General features: G+C 46.0%; 1 protein-coding gene across 1 annotated transcript in view; it reads right to left on the bottom strand.

Annotated features, from left to right (window-relative positions):
• The window catches only part of POU2F3 (POU class 2 homeobox 3), an 82,784-nt gene that overhangs the window by 16,682 nt on the left and 44,150 nt on the right, over nt 1-21,952 (bottom strand). The window contains exons 4-6 of the mRNA XM_050759389.1: nt 4,916-5,041; nt 3,569-3,671; nt 584-666 (exon numbers count right to left, since the gene is read on the bottom strand). Of these exons, the coding sequence (XP_050615346.1) occupies nt 584-666; nt 3,569-3,671; nt 4,916-5,041 (312 nt within the window). The remainder of the gene's footprint in view (nt 1-583; nt 667-3,568; nt 3,672-4,915; nt 5,042-21,952) is intronic.

The following is a 21,952-nucleotide window of genomic DNA, read 5'->3' as shown; positions in this document are numbered from 1 at the left end:
AGACTACCGCTGGCCAGAAGGAGAGATGCCTTTTTCCTAGTTGGAAAAAAGGTGCTGTGTGGAACCATGGCAGCTCTGCAAACAACCCCTCTCCCACTGGCCTATATACGTGCCCACTGCAGGAGGCAATCTGGAACAGTGGCCCAGAGGTGAAAGGCACGGGCTTTGTGGTCTGGGACATCAGGTCTGTGGTATTTTAGTCTTCCCCTTGGCCCCTGAGAGCACCTAGGTAGAGTTCGTGGCCATCTTGGTGTGCCTCAGAAGTTAGCTGAGCCTGGCTCTCAGAGGAGCAATGCTGGGGCCTGTGCAGGGCTGGAGTTCGGTGCCTGGAGCATGAAGGAGGCTGGCCTGGGAGCTGGAATCTCTGGGTTCTAACTGTGGCCCCACCAGTGATACTTGATAAATTGTCCCCTCCTTCCTTGCTGTAGCTTGGATTTCCCCTATGCCAACGGACAGTTCCCTGCTGGCCCCTCTCCCCAGAGGGATTAGTATCCTGTTAAAGGGGTAGGGGGGAAACTAGTGAGTTAAACTCAGTGAGAGCTGACACATTCCTAGAGGAAACAGGAAGAATGGGGTTGTTTACCTGGGATGCCAGTCCCGGCCCAGTCTGTGGGAGGAGGAGACTGCTTTGTTGCTGTGGAAAGGGGAGGAGATTTGGCTGCAGACCTGAGTGAAAGGGGAGGGACAAAGGAACAGACAAATAAAATCCAGGCTATTTGAAAGACATGTGCTACAACTTTGGCACCATGATCACTGTCCCGACCCCCTGCCACCTGATCAGGTTCCTCCACCCACCTCAAGTCCCATGGAGAGGCCCTTCTAGCACTGCCAGGCATTGCCACATATAGGTGGAGGCAAATCAGATACAGGGATAAACAGACATGTAAACAGCAGTCCCCAAACCAGTCCTTCCACCTGCCCGCCTGTCTGGAGAGGTGCAGAGGCTAAGGAGGGTCAAGAGGATCTACTCTGGGATCTGATTACCAGAGCGGAAGAAACCCAGGAAGGGAAGGGATGCAGGGTGGCTGCTGAGAAGTCAAGCTGGGGCTGAGGATTTTGGCTTTCCCTGCAGGAGAAGCAGCTGGGATGGCTACAGAGGCCCAAGCAAATCTGTGAGGATGCCAGACCAAGCAGATACGACCATGCAGCTCTAAAGGGCAGTGGGCCTTAGCCAGAGGCATGTGGCTAACCAGGACGTTTTATACTTGGGAGGGAGGGCTGAGAAATGAGGGAAAGTCCAGGGCTGAGCCTCTGGAAACTCCCTTGGGCAGTATGTTTTTTTTTTTTTTTTTTTTTTTTTTTGACGGCAGTATGTATTATACCTGCTTCTCCATCCTCCCCGGGAAAATTGCACATGAAGGGCTCTGCCTGGTTGGTGGCTCACTCTCCCAGCAGGAGTGGGGCCATCAAACCGCCAAAGCAGACAATGGGGTTGGTTACCCCAACTGCTTATCACTCAACAGCGCCTTGGGGTGTCTGTGTTCCCTAGGCTGTTCTGGGTCACAATGTACAGCATCTGCTGATGTTGACCTTTATGCTTTTCAGTCTAAAAAGTCAGGGCTTCATTGTTCATTATTAAAATACATGGGCAAGAAATCTCTTACAAGGAATCCTGAACTGGGAGTTGAGAGGCTTGGGTACTAATGGCAATTCTGACATGGCAGTTGAAATGGATACAGCCTTTTCACATGCATTATTTCAAGTGACTCTCAATAATCTCATGAGGCAGAGCCTTGCTATTATCCCATTTTTACAGAAGAGGAAATGGAAGCTCAGAGAGGTTCAGTAAGTTTCCCAAAAACACACAGTGAGTAAGTGACTTTTTGAAAAACCAATAAATTTTTCTGACTCCAAATTTGGAAGTGTCTTTCCACCACTGCATCATACACTGACCTAGCTGGTTATATGCCTGGGTCATTTTCATGTCACTCTCCAGTCTTCTGAAAACAAATTAAACTGTTACCTTCCCTTTTCCATTCAAGGAGTATGATGTTTATTGTTTAACCAAAATAAACACTTAAAAATTCAAATAGGGGCCGGGCGTGGTGGCTCAAGCCTGTACTCCCAGCACTTTGGGAGGCCGAGACGGGCGGATCACGAGGTCAGGAGATCGAGACCATCCTGGCTAACACGGTGAAACCCCATCTCTACTAAAAAAATACAAAAAACTAGCGGAGCGTGGTGGCGGGCGCCTGTAGTCCCAGCTACTTGGGAGGCTGAGGCAGGAGAATGGTGTAAACCCGGGAGGTGGAGCTTACAGTGAGCTGAGATCCGGCCACTGCACTCCAGCCTGGGCGACAGAGCGAGACTCCATCTCAAAAAAAAAAAAAAAAATTCAAATAGGGTCTCATTCATCACCATAGTATTCTGAGGTGCCTTGGAAACTAAGCATAATGACTCATTTATGCACGAGCTAAGGGCAGAAGGCAGAGTTGCATTTTGTTTGGATTCTGGATTTCCAAAGCCTCTACCTGGGACTTGCCACAGGAGAGAGTTTATGCTTCCTCAATCACTTTTTTTTTTTTTTTTCGGAGACAGAGTCTCTTTCTGTCGCCCAGGCTGGAGGGCAGTGGTGCAATCTCGGCTCACTGCAACCTCTGCCTCCCAGGTTCAGGTGATTCTCTTGCCTCAGCCTCCAGAGTAGCTGGGATTACAGGCTTGCACCACCACACCCGGCTAATTTTTGTATTTTTAGAGGAGACAGTTTTACCATGTTGGCCAGGCTGGTCTCAAACTTCTGGCCTCAAGTGATCTGCCCACCTCCTCCTCCCAACATGCTGAGATTACAGGCATGAGCCACCGTGCCCGGCCAACCCTCCATCACTTTTGACCCTAGCTGGTGGAGATGGGAGTGGGACAGGCAGCACAGTGTGATGGCCAAGAGTATGGGTCTCAGCTAAACGGTTCTGGAACTTCCCAGTAGGTCACCAGAGGCATAATAGGACTACCTACTGCACAAGGTTATTTTGAGGAATGTCAGAAAAATTACTCAGCAGAGCTCCTGGCACATCATGCTCAAGAAATGTTAGCTATTTATTAATAGTTCAATCTATTTGCTCTTGGCCAGGGAGAAGTTCTCTGGTTGTAATTTCCCTGCCAAAGAAAACCTGAACACCCTTTCTACAACCTGTGGGTGGCACTGCTGCTCTCTCCAAATAGAATCACAGCCAGGCTTCCAGGCAGCAAGTCCGAATCTGTGTCCAGGAGAGATTTCCAAGGAATTGGGACTTGTCAGTACTGCATTTCCCAGGGCGCTTCCCCTCCCTGTACAGCACAGCTCTCCTCCACGCCTGCACCTTCCGTCTCCACTCACCACGAAATTGAGGAGGTGGGCCAGACCACCCAAGAGGAGGCTGGGAAGGGGAAGCAGAGAAGGAGACTAAGCCTGCAGGAGCGTTGCCAGGGTCCCTTCCTCAGACTCTGGGGTGGATAAGTAAGTCTTAATAGCAGATGGGTGACTGACTAATGCATGCTCTCCAATTAGGCCCCCTCACCCAGCAAAAAGCAGCAGCAGCAGCAGCAGCACTTGACTGGACTCGGTCTATGTGGAAAACCTCAGGGTTCTTACCTTGTTGCCCAGGCTGGGTCTGAGATAGCAGGAACTGGGATACAGACTGTAAGTGGCCGGGAACCAGCACAAGCTGCTGGAGCGGATGGAGGGAAGCCATGTCCTGCACGTGGAGAGATACACATACATCACAGAATTTACAAGCTGGGGACATCAGCCCCATCTGCCTGCCACACATCTGTCCCAGGAGTCTCCAGACTTGGAGACTGTGCAGGCTGACCTTGCTTTATGCCACTGTGTATCCCCAGTGTCTAGCAAATAGTAGGTACTCCATTAATGCTGGTATTGTTACAGCTTCTGCCCTCAGCCTGGAAGTCCTTACGACATATTGTTACTTAACCCTTACCTCCTAAGTTAATTTTTATATGTGTCAGTCCTGTCTCTCAACTAGACTGTAAAATGCCCTGAAGGCAAAGCCTGGGTATGACCCATCTCTCAGAGTTTATCCTAGAGATAACATGCAATCCCCAACAGTCCAATTCTTTTTTAATCTCATGCCACTTGATTATGCTAAAAGCCATGCCTCAGCTGTTTCCTGGGCCTGAATCTTTCCTGGAGGGTGTCCGGGTGGGAGCTGTGAGGTGGAACAAGCTATTCATTCTTAATAAAACCCATTTAGTTAAACAAAAAGTCCAGGGTTTCTCCTACCAGCCCAGGACATAGGACTAATAATTCTGATGCTTGGGGGATCGGGGAGTTCTCTGCAATGGAGACTCCGAGCTCTGTGCCCCATGGGGTTGAGCTTAGGTTTGTGCACAGAGAGAAGACCTGAGACGCCTTGCTGAATGGAAGGTGAAGGGACGGATCCACATTCTTATGTGTTTCCAGAAAGGAGTGGTTCTTTCTCCCCCAGGTGATTCCTGCTGACAAGAGGTCTCATCACATGAACGCCCTCCCGGACCTTGGCTGTTACTAGCTCAGACGCCTCTTTCTTCCCCCACCAGCAATCCATTCTAGTTTGGCTCTAACATAAAACCTTAGGGGAGGCAGAGTGGGCCCACTGGGGACAGAAACGTTCTCTAACCCAGCAGCAGCTGTCCACCTAGGATTCCCCTGGATGTGGCTGGCAGACACCAGCAGCACGGCTGTTAGGTCCTTGGCTTTGGCAAGCCTGGCTCCTTTTTGTCCCCGAGAAGTAGAGGCCTGCTTCTTCACATCCCTAGCCAGGCTCCACCTGTAAGAGGACTGTTTTAGAGCCCCACTCACAGCCTCCAAATCTCTTTCCCACATTGCCTGCAGGGGGTTCTTTAGACTGATACGGGTTCACAGAGTACCAAGCATGGAAGTCGAACATTTCCCAGAGGAACTGAGTTAAACACACTGGCCCACTGTGAATATCAGGGTTACCTGACATGGGCTGGCATTTACCCCAGACATTTGGTTTCCGGACATCATGGCAGGTCCTTGACTCAGGTGGCATGGCCGATGGGAGAGGGTCTGCTGCAGGGAGTCACTGAGATCTTCGGTTTTAATCTGCAAGTGGAAGGAAGAGGAGAGTCAGTGCTGGATCCCGTCAGGCAGTTGGAGATGGAAACGGCAGGAAGATCCAAGCAGGAAAGGAGTGACCAGCCTAGAGAGGAGAGAGCTAGCCCAGGGCCTACTGCACTGCAGCTTACTTTTCCTGCCTGTGTGTCCCCTTCCAGCCAGGGCAGCTGGGCAGAGGCCTCTGTGAGTGGCCCTGAAATGACAAAAACAATGACAGTGTAGTGACTTTCAAAAATAGGGCTCGATGTAGGAATTTGAGACCAGCCTGGGCAGCATAGCAAGACTTCATCTCTAAACTAAAAAAAAAAAAAAAAAAAAAAAATTAGCCAGGCATGGTGTTACATGCCTATAGTCCCAGCTAGTTGGGAGGCTGAGATGGGAGGATCATTCGAGCCCAGGAGTTTGAGGCTGCAGTGAGCTATGATCATGCCACGGCATTCCAGCCTGGGTGACATAGTGAGACCCTGTCTCTTAAAAAAAAATGGATTAAAATCTTAGAAATTCTGAGATGATATTCTTTTTTTCTTAGGAGGAAGAATGTTAAAATTTATTTAGGACAGAATAGTGATCCTAAACGGTATTCTTAAAACTCTTCACCTCACAGAGTAAAAAACTGGCAACCCTTTACTGATCTCCCCCAAATTCTGTATTTTATTTTCCTCAATGGAATCTCATCTATGAAACCCCAAAGTCTGGGCACCACTGATCTGGAGGAGTCTTCCTTCCCATCTCGTTTGTCTCCACACCTCTCCATCCTCTGTGTCTGCCTCTGCAGCTGGCCCTCTTCACCTGCGTGGCTTTGGTGACAGTCTTTGCCTGTCTTCCTACAGGTGAAGGCATGTCTCCCTCACAGCCAATGCTGTAGTTACAGCCTGAGGGGCCCGTGGTGGTTTCCAAACTCTCTGCAGTCTCTATCACCCTGCAATGACAGCACTAAGCGCCCACGCGTGGGCTTCCCAGGTGTCCCAGGGCAGGGCAGGAAGTGCTGCTTCTGCCCACTCCTCCTCCCATCCCAGGAAAACTACCCTCTTGCAGCTTTTCAGGAAGTCCCCTGGGAGGGTGTCCACGTGACTTTAAATTCATATAATGTGACGGGGGCACAAGCTCTAGACCATACCTTGTAAGAGATATTGGGAAGACACTCCTCAGCGGACATCTGGTTGTTCCCTATCCAGATAGAAACTCTTGGCCCTAGAGATGCTGGCTTAAACCATTTCCTTGGTCTACACTGTGAATATCACTGACATCCTGGAATATCTTCTGTTTGTGTTGTTTAACCTAAGTTAAAAGTTCAGATTAACAGCTAAACTTGTGCTTAACCCTTTCGGGAAAAAAACGGTGCTTTGGATCACTAAAGAAATAATTCCTTATAAACAGCTCTATTATAAAGACACATGCGCATGTTATGTTCATCGCAACACTATTCACAATAACAAAGACATGAAATCAACATAAATGCCCGTCGATGATAGATTGGGTAAAGAAAATGTGGTATATATACACCATGGAATACTACGCAGCCATAAAAAAGAATGAGATAATGTCCTTTGCAGGAACGTGGATGGAGCTAGAGGCCATTATCCTTAGCAAACTAATGCAGGAACAGAAAGCCAGATACCACTTATAAGTGTGAGCTAAATGATGAGAACACATGAACACATAGAGGGGAACAACACACACTGGGGCCTATTGGAGGGTAGAAGGTGAGAGGAGGGAGAGGATCAGGAGAAATAACTAATGGGTACTAAGCTTAACATGTGGGTGATGAAATAATCTGTACAACAAACTCCCATGATACAAGTTTACCTATATAACAAACCTGGACATATACCCCTGAACTTAAAATAAAAGTTAAATAAAATGAAAAAAGAATTCTCTTTGGTTGGACAATTAGGAAGATCCTACTGACATTAGAGACTGAGTAGGTAGCTAATGTCCTAAATATGGTGCCTTTCACATGGTGAAAACCCAATAAACATTAATTGAACAAAAGACATAAATAAAACCCATTTCTCTACAGCCTCCAATGAGGTACAGGGAAGAAAATGTTGAAGAGGCGCATTGAATGCTGACCTTGTTTCTAGCCCTAACTCTGACTCTAATTTACTATGTAATCTTCAGCCTCTATGGGACTCAGCCTCTATGGGACACAGTTTCCCCATCTACTGTATGATAGTCCAGGATTTTTCTCCCTATCTGTCAACAAATGGAATTACGAATTCCAATTCCCTAGTGCATTTGGTAGACCTGGCCCGTCGAGGTTGCTGCTGTGTTCTTAGATAAAGCAGATCTAAATAACACTGAGAAGCCCTGGTTGCACAGAAATTGGTAAGAAGATGGCTGTTTCAGGGACAGTCTTTGGAAATCATTCCTCTCACTTAAGGAGACTATTATGGAACTTTGGAAGCAAAGAGAAGGAAGGGGGAGAGATGGGAAATAACTGTGGGGGCAGAGGGTTAGACATTCAGAAAACTCAAATCACACGGCTGCCTGGGCGTTGTCTCTAAGAGCCCCACTTCTTTGCCCCATGCCCCTTCAGCTGTGCCCATCCACACTCGGAACCTCTAAGAAACTCTGGCGTCCTAGTTCTTCTCCCCAAAATTAGAGTTTCCACATCCTTAGATTCCAGGAAAACATGTGTTAGCAAGTTTTTAAAAACTAGAAATAGATGATAAACTACTTATTTCAAAATCACCACCACCACTACAACTTTAAGGTTTACTCTGAGAGGGGATTTTACTTAAGCCAGGCCTTTGTGGTCCCCACCTCTTCCCTGCATAACCTCCTCCTGCCCCCGGGCATCCGCCATCCCAGACGGTACTGGGGAGGCAGGATGGAGGAAGGGGGACAGAGGGAGAACGTGGAGCACTGGAGGTAAAATCAAGCTGGTGGAACAGCCTCTGGCAGCTTGGCCCAGTTCCATCTCGGAGGCAAGTGGCAGGGCTCCTCTGTAGACTCATTATGCACAAGGGAGAGATAAGGAGAGGCAGCTATGACAGAGCTTGAAAACATGTGCTTTGCCTCCAACCTGGGCGCTATCTGTTAGAATCTGTGCCAGGTCTTCCTGCAACACTTAATTTCAGAAACCAGCGCCATCATAAAAGAAAACGCACCCTTTCATCTGCTTCCTGGATCAATTGCCCTTCAAACTCTTTGGGGGGCACTCCCGACCTCCCAGTTGTAAAAATGAAAGGTGTGATAGCAGAAGAGCCCTTTGGTGTTAGTTCGGGGCTTTCTGACAATCTCTCTGCATTATTTTTTTTTTAATTTTTTTATTTTTATTTTTATTTTTTTTTTTGAGACAGAGTCTCGCTCTGTTGCCCAGGCTGGAGTACAGTGGCATGATCTCAGCTCACTGCAACCTCCTTCTCCCGGGTTCACGCCATTCTCCTGCCTCAGCCTCCCAAGTAGCTGGGACTACAGATGCCCACCACCACACCCGGCTAATTTTTGGTATTTTTAGTTGAGGCGGGGTTTCACCGTGTTAGCCAGGATAGTCTCGAACTCCTGACCTCGTGATCTGCCCACCTCGGCCTCCCAAAGTGCTGGGATTACAGGCGTGAGCCACCGCGCCTGGTCACATTATTTTTTTCTGATTTGTTTGACCGACCTTTTACTCTTTTCTAATTTTTATTTATTTATTTTTATTTATCTTCTTTACAGTTCCTTTGGATATGGAATATTTTATTTTTCATAATTCATTACCCTCTGGGTGTGAAGAGCTGATAGTAACCCCAAAAGAAGACAATCCTAAAGAAACCAAATTGAAAGACAACAAAGGACACTGCTTTCTTGATGACAAGTTCTCAAATCTCAGCTTTGATCAGTGGTCTCTATTAGCTGAGCTCAACAGGAAGGAGGAAGGGTACGTTGACAATTCCCATGGCCTCCAACTGACATCTTTGACATTCTCAGGGATTCAGAAATGAAGAAATTAAGAAATAAAGTCTTCTTGAATTTACAAAAATCCCTTTTTACAGCTGTTAAGGGGAAAAGGTTGGAACCTTTCCAGGCAACTGGGTGTTGGCTGTGGATCTGGAAGATGAGATAGAGAGACTTCTGTTGGATCCCATTGACTTCTAATGTGAGAACCGGAGGCAAATTGGACGAAAACCCAATTTCCCCCGTGCTTGTGAAAACCCAACCAAACCCACAGCCTGCCTGGAACCAAGAAGATCATCTCCAGGGTCTCTTTGGCAGTTCTTCTCACGCAAGTGGCGGGTTTCTCCAGACTTTACTTGGGACGGATGCATCCCTGGAGACGCGGGCCACCGCAGGGTGCTCTGCCCTGCCACAGCCACTGAGCAGCCTGTCCAGCTATTGGACAAGCTTTGTTGTTTAGGATCTTCTCCACCCACTGTGCTGTGCAAAGGTATTACACTGAGTTTTAGGCAGTGATCAGGGAGGTAAAAAGGTATTAGGGATGATTATCTTTTCTGATCCCAGTGAACTCTCTGACATCACTTAATTTAGAAAGCAGTAGTCTCATTCTGGAAGGAGAGAGCCCCTTCCAAGGAGGTGGAAGCCCTTTCTACAGCCCTCCTTGGCTTTACCGTCATAGCCGGGAGGTGTGAGGAGAAGTGTCCACCCTTCCATCTCACAGAAGCTCAGAGACCTTCAGAGACGGGTATAAACTCATATAGCAATATCCTGGCAAAACTCTGACAAGAGAGTGGTCTCCTGACCATCCTCTGGTGCTTTATCTACCAAAAAATATTATACACATCCCAAGGGTAGGAGAGAGAATAGATCATCGGTGATGGAAAAGGTGGCGTTCTGGCCCAGACGTACACTGGGACCTCCTTACTGACCATCTGTTTTAGGTTCATGGGATGGGGCATGGTGGGGCTGGGGTACTCACCTTTAACCCCCTCCCCATGACACTTTCACATGGCCCTCTCTGGGGGAAGACAGCTCAACACTAATGAATATATCACTGGTGATGAAAATGATCAAAGCTGTTGTCCCAGTTGCATAACTCGTTTGTGGAAAGTGTTTCATAAACATTTCACAAGAAGGAGCGTTTCAAAGCGTGAACATCTCCCAACCTGCCTTCAATTACAGGCAAGATTTTTTTTTCTTTCTCCCCCCTTCTACACTTCTCCCTAGCAGTGAGGAAGAGTTTCTGTTTTGGAACTGATATATAAAAGATTGGCAAATGCGTTCCTCATGAAAACATTTTAAAAATATATTCCAAGTGGTGGCATGGGGCAGATGGGTAACTCGTCTCAAGTGAACAGGGCTAAAAGTACCCCAAGAGATGTCGGCTGCATTTTTGCTTGGGGGATTCTCCCATCTCCATGGCTCTTAGCTTTCCTTAGGCGTCCAAGGCTCCTGCCTCCTCAGATGCCTCTGGGAAGTGCTTGGAGGGATGACCTCATCCAGCCCCTGGACTCTAATCAAACCTATGCTATAGCAGCCTAGGTGTGCCTTTGCCCATGCAAACTGGGATTATCACCCTGAGAGCATCAAACACACACACAAAGGAGGGATGGAAGAGAGGAGACATATGGCTCCTAGGAGGCTGGAACCACGTGGGGTTGCTACTGCTGAAAAGATGCTTTCCAAAAAGCCATCCTTATTTTTCCCGCTTGTCACTACTCTGGAAATGCAACAATCTTATCAGTCATGTTATTTAATGCTTTGTCTTCAGTTCTTAGGACATAGCATTGCTAGTGCTGACACGTGCATGAAAAACCCTATCATTTTAAACCCATAAAAGTTTTCTTCCCCCTCTGGAATATAAATCCCTGAATTCAGTTCTAAAAATGCTGGGAGGTGGCTGTGCCCTCATGGCAGACCCACCCTCACTAATGCTTCATGGTGCTTAGGACTTGAATCATTTTAACCAAAGCACTGCTGCGGAGCCCTCCTGAGGCACCTGCAGCATCCTCCCCAGTGGGCAGCTGCTTTTGTCAACCTGATCCCCTCTGAGTCAGCATCTGCTGGTTCTTTTGGTGGCCTACCTGGTAGAAAAGAGGACAGAGCTACCCTCTCTGGTTCTTTGACTAGGGAAAAGCATGACACAGAACTTTTGATATGCCCCCACAGAAGGCTGTTCTGCCCCTAAATAAGTGAAATGGCAGAAGGAGAAGGTGTGGGAGGGGGAAGAAATGCTAAGCATCAAACTCTGAGAACCATTTCCAAGCCCAGTGGCTGTTCTTGGGAAGTGTCTAGTATATAAATGCAGTTCATCATCACACTGGGGTTTTTTTTGTTTGTTTTTAACATATTCCTGTGCTGCTTATCAGGGAAGGGCTTTGCTATCCCCAATGGGGATGATAAAAAAGACATCCAGCAAATAAGCACAAGGCTCAGAATCAATCGGGATCCTGACTTTGGGACCCCTTCTTGCCTCCAACTAGTTGCATGACCTAATATTACGTTACTTCACTCATCTCTGTAGTCCTAGATTATTCCTTGAAAATAAAGAGAAATAGACCAGACGAAATCTACTTAAGAAACTTAGGCCAGGCGCAGTGGCTCATGCCTGTAATCCCAGTACTTTGGGAAGCCGAGACGGGCAGATCACGAGGTCAGGAGATTGAGACCATCCTGGCTAACACGGTGAAACCCCGTCTCTACTAAACATACAAAAAATTAGCTGGGCATGGTGGCGGGTGCCTGTAGTCCCAGCTGCTCGGGAGGCTGAGGCAGGAGAATGGTGTGAACCCGGGAGGCGGAGCTTGCAGTAAGCCAAGACTGTGCCCCTGCACTCCAGCCTGGGCTACAGAGAGAGACTCCATATCAAAAAAAAAAAAAAGAAATTTATAATGTATAAAGAGAGAGTAGGAATACACTTATAAGCATATAAGTATGCTTACTATGTTACAAGACCCATTTTATAGATGAAAAGACTGAGGCTTAAAGACATTAAGAAATTTGCATAAAGTCACACTGCTGGTAAATAATGGAGCTGAGATTTCAGTCTAAGTCAGTCTGACTCCATACTTCTACACAATCCTCACTCTCTCTGTGTGTGATGGAATTATAGAATTATAGACTCTTCAAACTTGTTTGGTGTAGGTTGTACTACGTGTATGGCAGAGATTCCACAATGTGTTGATTCCTTTCCTTCGCCATCAGAACTGGAAGGAAAAATAGACATCACCTGGTTCATTTTACAGATACGACTTCTGAAGCCAGAGAGGGAAAATAACTTGCTCAGGGAAACACAGCTAGAGCTGCAGTCAAGTTAGTCCTAAAGACCAAGCCAGGGCTGATTAGCACGGATCTGCTAACTCCCTATCCAGTGTCCAGTTCATTCTACTGCACTGCCGCGTGTCTCTGTCACCTGTTTTTATCACTCTCAAGTTGTTGCCTACTCTGGCTATTGTAATAACTCAGTTGTAGCCTTAATCCTGCTGTTCCCCTACAGAGATTTAGTTGCAGTCAAAAGAAAGAACCCTGAACCCCACTGACAGTTTTCAATGACTATGCAGGGCAAGGTTCAGAATCAGATAAACACACATCTGTTTGATATGGAAACATAATGCACTTGGCTTTGCAGCCAGCATCCTGTATTTCCTTGAGTCTCACATACACAAATTAACTACAAGGTGTGATATTTGCTCTTACCTCCCCCATTAGGACGAGAAGAGATGAAGAGGGGAAAAAGGTGGCTCAGGAATGTCATGAAATCTCTGTCCCAGTGTGTATTTTACTATGGGGTTCCAGATGAATCCAATAAAAGGAACTGCACATGCTCTGTCCTGAACGCACACACACACATGTGTACAGCACCAACTTATGATCACCAAGCACTACACAGATTCGTTACAGGAGCATCAGCTCAAGAAAGAGAAAAAAATATTTTTTACAGCACTATAGAGATGAGAAACACTTTCAGACATACCATCATTTTTTCTTCTTGATAATTCAATGAGGGACGTAATCTTACCAAACTGTTTTAACAGATACGGGAACCAAGGCTCAGAGAATTTAAGCAACATTCCCAACATCACACAGCTAGGAAGAGGAGAGTCTGACTCTCTACGTGGTTATTTGGCCTCCAGAACCCTCCCTTCTGCCTGCACCATGCTGTGAGGCAGCTGCACTGGGCCTTCCACTCCGAATTCTGGGCTCCTGGAAGCTACTGAGAGGTGCTTGTTCACTCCAGCCTCTTCTGGGTACTATATTGCTTTTATGTATGGTGCACAGTTGGGATAAACATTTCCAGGCTACACTTACAAATGTAGTCCGGGACCTTTACACATATTTGTGGCCTAAATAGTTATCGAGAGTGAAGTTTTCAACAGGTCTGAATGGGAATCTCTTCGGCATTTCCTGAGTGAACCTGCAATTTGGAAGCTTGTCCTCGAAGGGCATTGGATAAATGAAGCAAATGGTTATCTCTGGTAATTTTCATTTTTTAGTCTTCCAGGAAACCTGAGGTCTTCCTTGTCTCTTGTACTCCTGTGGCACCCCAAATCAAGTGAGGCCGCCCCAGGTCTGTTTCAGCAGCAGCTGGAAAAGGTGGTCTTCTATGTGGCATGAACGAAACACAGTTTCCTGCCCTATAAAGTTTCCCTTTCCAGTTCAGCTTAGTTCAACAAATATTTACCAAGCACCCATTGTATACCAAAAGGCACTAGGGACACAAAGATGAATAGGAAGCCCCCAGGTTAATTGAGAGGCTGTGCAAGTCAGAGTCATCTCCTACAGAGCAGTACTTCTAACACTCAGAAGCAGGTACGAGGTGGCAAAGAAAAGGTTGCCATTCACTTCGTCAGAGAGGAGAACAGCTAAAGAAAAGGGAATGAGATGAGGAAGGCTCTCAGAAGAAGAGCCCTTCTGAGCAACCCTGAAGGATGAAGAAAAGTTTGCCAGGCAGAGAAAGCAAAGAAAGGCATCCCAAGAAGCAGAAGTGGAGGAAGTGGCTCCGTCCAAAGTTGCAGAGGGTGAAACGGCGCTTCCTCTTCCTGTTCAGGATTTACCAGCAATTGGGGACTGCTGCTGCAGGGAAGGGAGGCGACAGGTGGGTGAGCAGGCAGGGCCCATGGCGGAAGACAAAAGAGTTCAGAAGGGAGTCTGAGGGCATGGTGGAACTAAAGTAAAGGGGAGTGATTGCAGTGAGATTTTAGGTTTAGTTCAGTTATCCTAACCGCCCTGTGGAACATGGATTTGAAGAGAGCACGACTGTAGTCAGGGCAGCCAGTGAAAAAGCTATTTACTGCAATTGCCTAAGTAAGAACTCAAGAGGATGACCCTAAGGCCCAAACAGCACAGATTGGAGAGCTTTTAGAATATAAAATGTATTTCCACCCCTAAAGGTTTCTCTATTATAACAAAGGGCTGTTTATTTCAGGAATTGTCTGTTGAATGCCTCCAGGACCAGAACTAGCACAGAAAAAAATCTGAAGGTCCCTAAGCCAAACTGTTAATCATAGATGCAGGGGAGAGCATTTGGGCTTCTAGAAGCCATATATTTCTGCAATGTTTGATTTTTAAAAGCTAATTCTTAGTATTAGATTAGGAAAGATGAAGATGAAAGTTAGTAAGCATTCAAAATGTCACGTAACTATATAGAATGTTAGAGCTTACAAGGTGACAAAGTTAGTTGTAGAACTGCTTCTTTTGCCTGGTGAAAAGGGCGTCTTGAGAGGTTTAAAGGTACATTATCTAAACGAACAGACATACACACATATATGAAGATATGCATATGTATGTCATACATACATGTACATATGTATATATTTAAAGCAACAACTTGGAATCGATCTCTTTGTTCACATTTCGTGTCACTGTCTCGCAGTAGGCAACACCTGGGGTGTGGCCCACGGACCTCACTTGTACATCTCCACGATGTTCTGCGGTTTACAAAGCACTTTCAAACACATTTCTGTTGATTTTCAGAATACGTTCATGAGATTGAAAAGGCAGGTAATGTTATTCCTGCTTGTGGAAAACAGGGTCATAAATAGTAAGAGATCTGTCCAAGGCACATGTTGGCTAGCAGGAGAGCTGTGACTTGAACTCAAGTCATCTAAAATTCAGCATGCCTTATCAAATGCCTAGGATTTTCTCAGGAATTCTTCCTAAATTAGTGGATTTTCAGTCACAGAAATCTATCCCTTGAAGCTCCAAAGCCTTTTATCTCAGCTTTGGATAGATATGTATTGGTTTCTTTTTGAACAGAGATCTTGCTAAAAGGTATCATATACATCCCTATTTTGCCTTAAAGCATACCTGGAAGGTAATTTAGTCAATGACTCAGAGCCATAATTTCAAACTTGTTTTAAAAGCAACCATCCCCTCAGGGATACTGATGTGTTTGACCGCTGTTGGCTGTAGCACTGGATGGCCCCAGACTGCCCTTTTTTCTTGTTTTTTGTTTTCGCTCTCTTTTTTTTTTTTTTTTTTTTTTCAGCTCTGAGCTCTGCTTTTCCCAGTTTTTTTTCTTCCTTTCTCACAATCAAGTTTATCTCTGCTTCTATTAGTACGCTTGCTTCTAGCAATCCGCTATTCCAGCTTGAATTTGCACTTTTATCTGCTAAGGGATAGAAAAACCAGATCATTAAGCTCAGTATGACCATCTCTAAAATAAAAGTTTAAGGCTCTGAGAAAGGGCCTGGCTTGAAGTCTCATTTGCTTCCTTCTTACTGTCAGTATTCGTCTTACTGTCTAAAGAGGTTGGCTACTGGCTCTCTGGATAAGTGAGGCAATGCAGCACTGCCATGAAGCTCTCTTCAACACTTGACTTGTGCTTTGGCTTAATTTGTATTAACTAGGTGCCTATCCTGTTACACCTATTAGCCAGGGACAGGGATCTAAGCACAAGGGTTGGCTGAACCTACTCAATTGACAGTTTAAGATAAATTCTTTAAGGCTAGGGAGCAGCTACCAAATTTGTTACCAAAGGCTGAGTGGACTTGAGCCAAGGGACTCTATCAGTGTATCTAAGTTTCCCTATGTATAAAAGGGAAATAATCTCCGATACATCCCCAGGTCTCAAGGGTTAGGGATGAATGTCTAGAAAACCTATTCCAGGGAGGGCTTTCCTTGTTTCTGTCACTAAAATGATCGAAGATACGAATTTTGCACACTTAATACCTGAGAGACCTATCTTGCTTACTGTGGCCTGCCCAGCACAGTGCATGATGTCCATCACTTAGTAAGTGCTTATTAATACTACTAATGCATACTTTTGACAGTCCTCGAATGTAGGAAATTGAGTCTCAGAGAAGTCAAATGATTTCCCAAAGGCCATATAGCTAAGAAGTGCAGAGCTTGAATCTAGGCCTGACCAAATCCCCCAAATCAACCCTCTTCCACTGTATCATGTGACTTATAAAGTCATGCCAAATTAGGCTCGTTTCCTTTCATATCAGGTTTTCAGAATGGGAGATCAGACAGATACTATCATTGAAATATGTACATATGTATTTAGGTACTGTCCTGGAGGTCAAGATGGGCTGAGACAGGGTTGATTAAATATGGGTCACTGTCATCTAGGAGGGACATCTTCAATGGCATGCCACAGGACCCCACTTGTGGTCCACTGTGGCTAAGAATGTTATCAGTAACGTGGATGAAGATGTAGCATGCACACTTATTACATCTCTGCACGAGGAGCAGGGCCAGCTAATACTCTGCGCAGACATCAAGATTAAAAAAAAAAAAAGCTTGAACATATGGCAGGAAGGGAAGCAAGTCATAAGATAAAACATAGGAACAAATATAAAAATCCTTTACTTAGAAATATGTAAATTAACTGCACAAGTTGAGACAACAATTTATATGAAAAAAGACTTGAGACTCATTAACCGACTCAAAGAGCATGTAAGTTGACAGTGTGACATAATTACCTTTAAAAAAAAAAAAAACCCCATAGGATAGGCGGTACTAACAGAAGTAGAGCATCCGAATGGAGGGAGTTTCCCATACTGGACTGCATCGTTCCATGAGGGCAGGCCCCATTACTGCCTTATTTGCAGCTGGCGCAAGTAGAAATCAGGGCAAGAGAAAGGCATAGTACCTGCTCAATAAATACATTCAAATGGGTAAATGGATGGCTGGATGAACAAATAGTTGCACCGTGCTCTGGCCCGCCTGGATCTCATCTGAGCATTGAGTGTTATGCTGTACACTTGTGGGTCTCATACTTAAGGGGAGTGATTGGCAGACCAAAGCCATGCATGTAAAGGCAACAAGGCACAAACAAATTCAAGGAGTTCATCACAGCATTGTAAAATAAAGTATGGAAAGCAACCTAATATCTATCGATTGGGGAATGGAAAAGTAAGATTATGTTAAAACAATAGAACAAGCCAGGTGCGGTGGCTCACACCTATAATCCCAGCCCTCTGGTAGGCCGAGGCAGGCAGATCACTTGAGGTCAGGAGTTCAAGACCACCATGGCCAACATGGCGAAACCCCATCTCTATTAAAAAAAAAATACAAAAATGAGCTAGGCATGGTAGTGGGCACCTGTAATCCCAGCTACTGGAGAGGCTGAGACATGAGAACTGCTTGAACCCTGGGGGCGGAGGTTGCAGTGAGCCGAGATAGCACCACTGCACTCCAACCTGGGTGACAGAGCAAGACTCCATCTCAGAAAAAAAACCAGAAAAACTCCCAAACAATAGAACTTTATGTGGTCATTAACAAAAATCATATAACTCTATATGTACTGTCATGAAACAACCTATACATATTTTAAAATGTAAAAAGTCACTAAAGAATACATGTAATATAATTGATACGTATGTGTGTAGGCATTTTTTAGACTCCACAAACATTTTTACATTTCCATTTGTAATATATATCTAGAGAAACAGTCTTCTAGACATATATACACTACGCTGATAAAAGGAGTTACCTCTGGGAAGAGGACTGAGCATGAACAGGCATAAAAATAATCTTCCTTTTTATCTATATTATGAAATATTTTATAACAAGAAAGTATTCATGTGTTAAGTATATAACTAGTTTAAGGAAGAAAATCAGCAGCACAACATATGGAATCCTTTACAGACCCGGGATATTTACACAGAAAAGGGATAATTTCAGGGTGATGACTCTTCTCAAATATGGAAGGGCTGCCATGTAATTGGGACAGACACAGGCCCTGAAACAGAAGCGGGCAGAATGACCAAGATGGCGTCTAACATTTCAACCCACTCAGTCCTGGAGCAGGCTGGTAGCAAGTCTGAAAACCCAGGATGAGTTTTGACAGAGACTTGGGACCGCAGGCCATCTGACAGGGGTATCAGCAGAATCTGTGTATGAGGCATAGATTGTAGTGGCATCACTATTTCTTAGCCTTTTGAGGCTCATGATTAGTAAACATTTTTTTTAGAGTCGGATACAGTTGTTTTATTTTGCCAAATAAGAATATTAAAGTAACTAACATCATTGACTCTGACCTTCGTTTCATTATGTGCACTAAATATTTTAACACCAAAAATGCAAAATCTTGAATGAGAGAAATGGAATATATTTAGTTCTGTACAAGTGCACTCCATTTCTCCTTTTTAAATTTCACCAGTGCGGGTGAAAACTGAGTCATAAGACGTTATATTATGAATAAACAAACATGTCGACGCACAGGATTAAAGGGAGGAAGACAGCCCTGTGCCCGAGCAGCGGGCTCTATGGGATGCTGCTGAGAACAGGGGACAGACGGCCTCAAGGACCCATTAGCCCTCAGAGTCTGTGAGTTTCAGACTCACCCCGGGGCTAAAGGCTCAACCCAAATTTATCTCCACAGTTTATGAAAAATAATGTTACAGTGATGTCATGTGTCACTGGATGTCCCCAGTCACACTGTTTCCATTCAAATGGCCAGGAGAGGGCAGCCCCAGGATGGCTACATTACTTCCTAAGGGGCGTTTAGTAAGAGCCCTGTTCTGGCTTGGGATAGTTAGCTGACCTAACTACCAACCTCAAACTGGGTTGGTCAGAGTCCTGCACACACTCCGGGTCCCTAGAGGCTAGGCCCTGGCACCCGACAACCACCCAGCCAACACTGGGATGCCTCTGTAAACAGCTCCCGGGCCCAGCCAGCAAGTGGTAGGGTTAGGCAATATTTACCAGGGCCGAATGGATGGAGCCCACTCCACACTCTATTTGCATAAAGCCAACAAGTTCACCTTCTTGGGAAAAGGGGGCAGGTTTTGTGGATCACTGGATGCAAGAAAAGACAACAGGGAGCAAAGCAGCCGGAAGAGCAGAGGAGATGGGCATTCGCGGCCCCCAGGAAGCGGGGTGATAGGCGGTGGAGAGGTTCAGCCCAGTGATCCAACAGTGTATTTATTTACCTACTTAATTTATTTATTTAGTTTTGAGATGGAATCTTGCTCTTGTCACCCAGGCTGGAGTGCAGTGGCGAGATCTCAGCTCACTGCAATCTCCGCCTCCCAGGTCCAAGTGGTTCTCCTGCCTCAGCCTCCCGACTAGCTGGGATTACAGGTACGCACCACCATGCCCCAGCTAATTTTTTGTATTTTTAGTAGAAGTGGGGTTTCACCGTGTTGGCCAGGCTGGTCTCCAACTCCTGACCTCAAGTGATCCGCTTGCCTCCATGCACTTATTTAGAACACACTTACTGAATGCACCAGTAACGGAACAGCGCAGGAACTCTTCTACCACAAATACGATACAGACCCTTTTCCCAAATATTCCACTGACTGGTGGGCAGGGCAGACACACACACACACACACACACACACACGAAGCCTATTAAGGCACATAGGTGGAGGTAGTAGTGGTGGGGGGCAAGTTAGAGAATGAAGCATTTGAACTAAGTTTGAAAAGATGAACAGGAACCTGAGAGGGAGATGGGAAGTGGGGAGAAGGGAGGGGGCGGGGGCAGGCTAGGGTCAGGGCTCATGCAAACCAGAATCAAGATGCCTACTTCTCTGTTCCTCTCTGCTTTCGGGAGCTTCCATCATTCCAGGCAGGATTCTCGTTGCTTCCCATGTGGTACTTGGAAGTCCTTAGGACCCAGGGAAGGAGGGGAACTGGCGGCCTCTTATGCACTTGGACTCCCCAGATCCTCAGAGGCCTGCCTGTACCCCCACTGTGTCGCTGCTAGGTTGCCGCATCCTGGACAAAGTCACAAACCCCAGACTCTGCTGCGCCATACCTTGTTTTATGCCAGAAAAGCACCTGTCCCTCCCAGGTCACGTGGGCAAGGGCATCCTCTACACAGTCTGGGAAGTGCCCTAATAGCCAGAAAGCTGCCCTCTTCCTGGCTGACAGGCCAACCTTAAGGGAGGCACCAAATCCTCGGAAAGGAAGTTGGTTCTGGTTCATGTCAGACACCTGGGGAGGGACTCCTTGTCTTCAGGCAGCTTTACTGCTTCCCTCTCCGAGACACAGCGGTTAGCCTTCTCTGGCTTGGCAGCTCTCGCCTTAGAGTCCAAGTTCAGCTTGATCACTCTTCTCAGCCACACTTGCAAAAGTCCCAGCCCAGAGCTAGGAGCACAGCTCTCCACCACTGGCCTCTGCAGGAACCCACGTTTACTCCCAGTGACTGGGTATCCAAATCTTTCTAGGCTCAGTTTGCCAGCTACATAAGTGACCCGCAAAACCCACTTCCAAGCCCTTGGATGAAACCATCCACAGTGATGGCCTAGGTTAAGTTTTAAAAAATTTCTTGTTAAGATCACACACTGTGAGATGTCATCAAGGGGGAAAATATAAACACAAAAATCTTAATGTATAACTTGCATTAAGCAAAGCCTATTGATGATATTTGGCTCTAACTGACCATTAAAATTCATTATTTGTTCTCTGAAAAGATTCAGTCTAATATTTCTCTCTCTCTCTTTTTTTTTTTGAAACCGAGTCTTTGTCACCCAGGCTGGAGTGCAGTAGTGGTATCTTAGCTCACTGCAACCTCCGCCTCTCAGGTTCAAGTGATTCTCATGCCTTACCCTCCAGAATAGCTGGGGTTACAGGTGCCCACCACCATGCCTGGCTAATGTTTATATTTTTAGTAGAGACGGGGTTTCGCCATGTTGGCCAGCCTGGTCTTGAACTCCTAGCCTCAAGTGATCCGCCGGCCTTAGCCTCCCAAAGTGCTGGGATTACAGGCATGAGCCACTGCGCCCAGCCTAATATTTCTTTAAATGCACGTTCTCCAGTAAAGGAAAATAATATTTCAGTGACAAAACTTTGATTTGTATACAACATTTCAAAAACCACCCTGTTAGGTATAGTGAAGCATGCCTGTGTTTGCCTGGCCCAGACTGAGTCTTGCATGACTTTCTTATGATTGCTTTAGTAATGGCTGAGTCAGGCACAAGGACACAGGTAAGAACACTCAGAAGAAGGCCAGCAGTCAGGGGAATCTGAGCAGCACTGTCATCTGGAAAAGGAGGAACCAGAGGTCTTCAGAGCCTTCCAAGGGCAAAGCTAAGAAGAAGGGGTGAACTGGAGCCACATGGATATGAAATGGGGCAACTGGAACCAATATTGCTGCTAAATTGTTGCAATAGGAACAATAACAACTCACATTTATTGAGTGTCTACTGTGTCCAAGACACTTTACACTCAAGATCTCATTGAATCCTCCTCCTAACAGCATTATAAAGTTGATTCTATTTTTCCTCCCATTGAACAGAGAGAAAACTGAGGCTTGGAGAGCATAAGTCACCAGGTTACACAGATTCTCTTGGTGGAGCCAAGATTCAAAGCCAGGTCTGTGCAATGACAGAGCTCAATCTGCTGCCACACTGTCCGCTACAGGACTGGAACCAGGGACACCCCGCAGCAGTCCGTGCTGACGAAGTGTACAGGAGGAAATATGAGTAGATGCCAGTGCAGGGGAGGGGCTGCCAAGAAAGAAAAGCACAACAGGATGTGAACTAAGTATCTTCAGCAGTTGGGAGCCAAGAGGGCTTTGGTGGAAAAGGGAGGGAAGTCTCAACACTTGATCTGAACACAAGCAGC

Source organism: Macaca thibetana, chromosome 14 (genome assembly GCF_024542745.1).
Source record: "Macaca thibetana thibetana isolate TM-01 chromosome 14, ASM2454274v1, whole genome shotgun sequence".
Taxonomy (NCBI): domain Eukaryota; kingdom Metazoa; phylum Chordata; class Mammalia; order Primates; family Cercopithecidae; genus Macaca; species Macaca thibetana.
The sequence above is the reverse complement of the archived record's forward strand: the minus strand, read 5'-3'. Positions and strand labels throughout refer to the sequence as shown.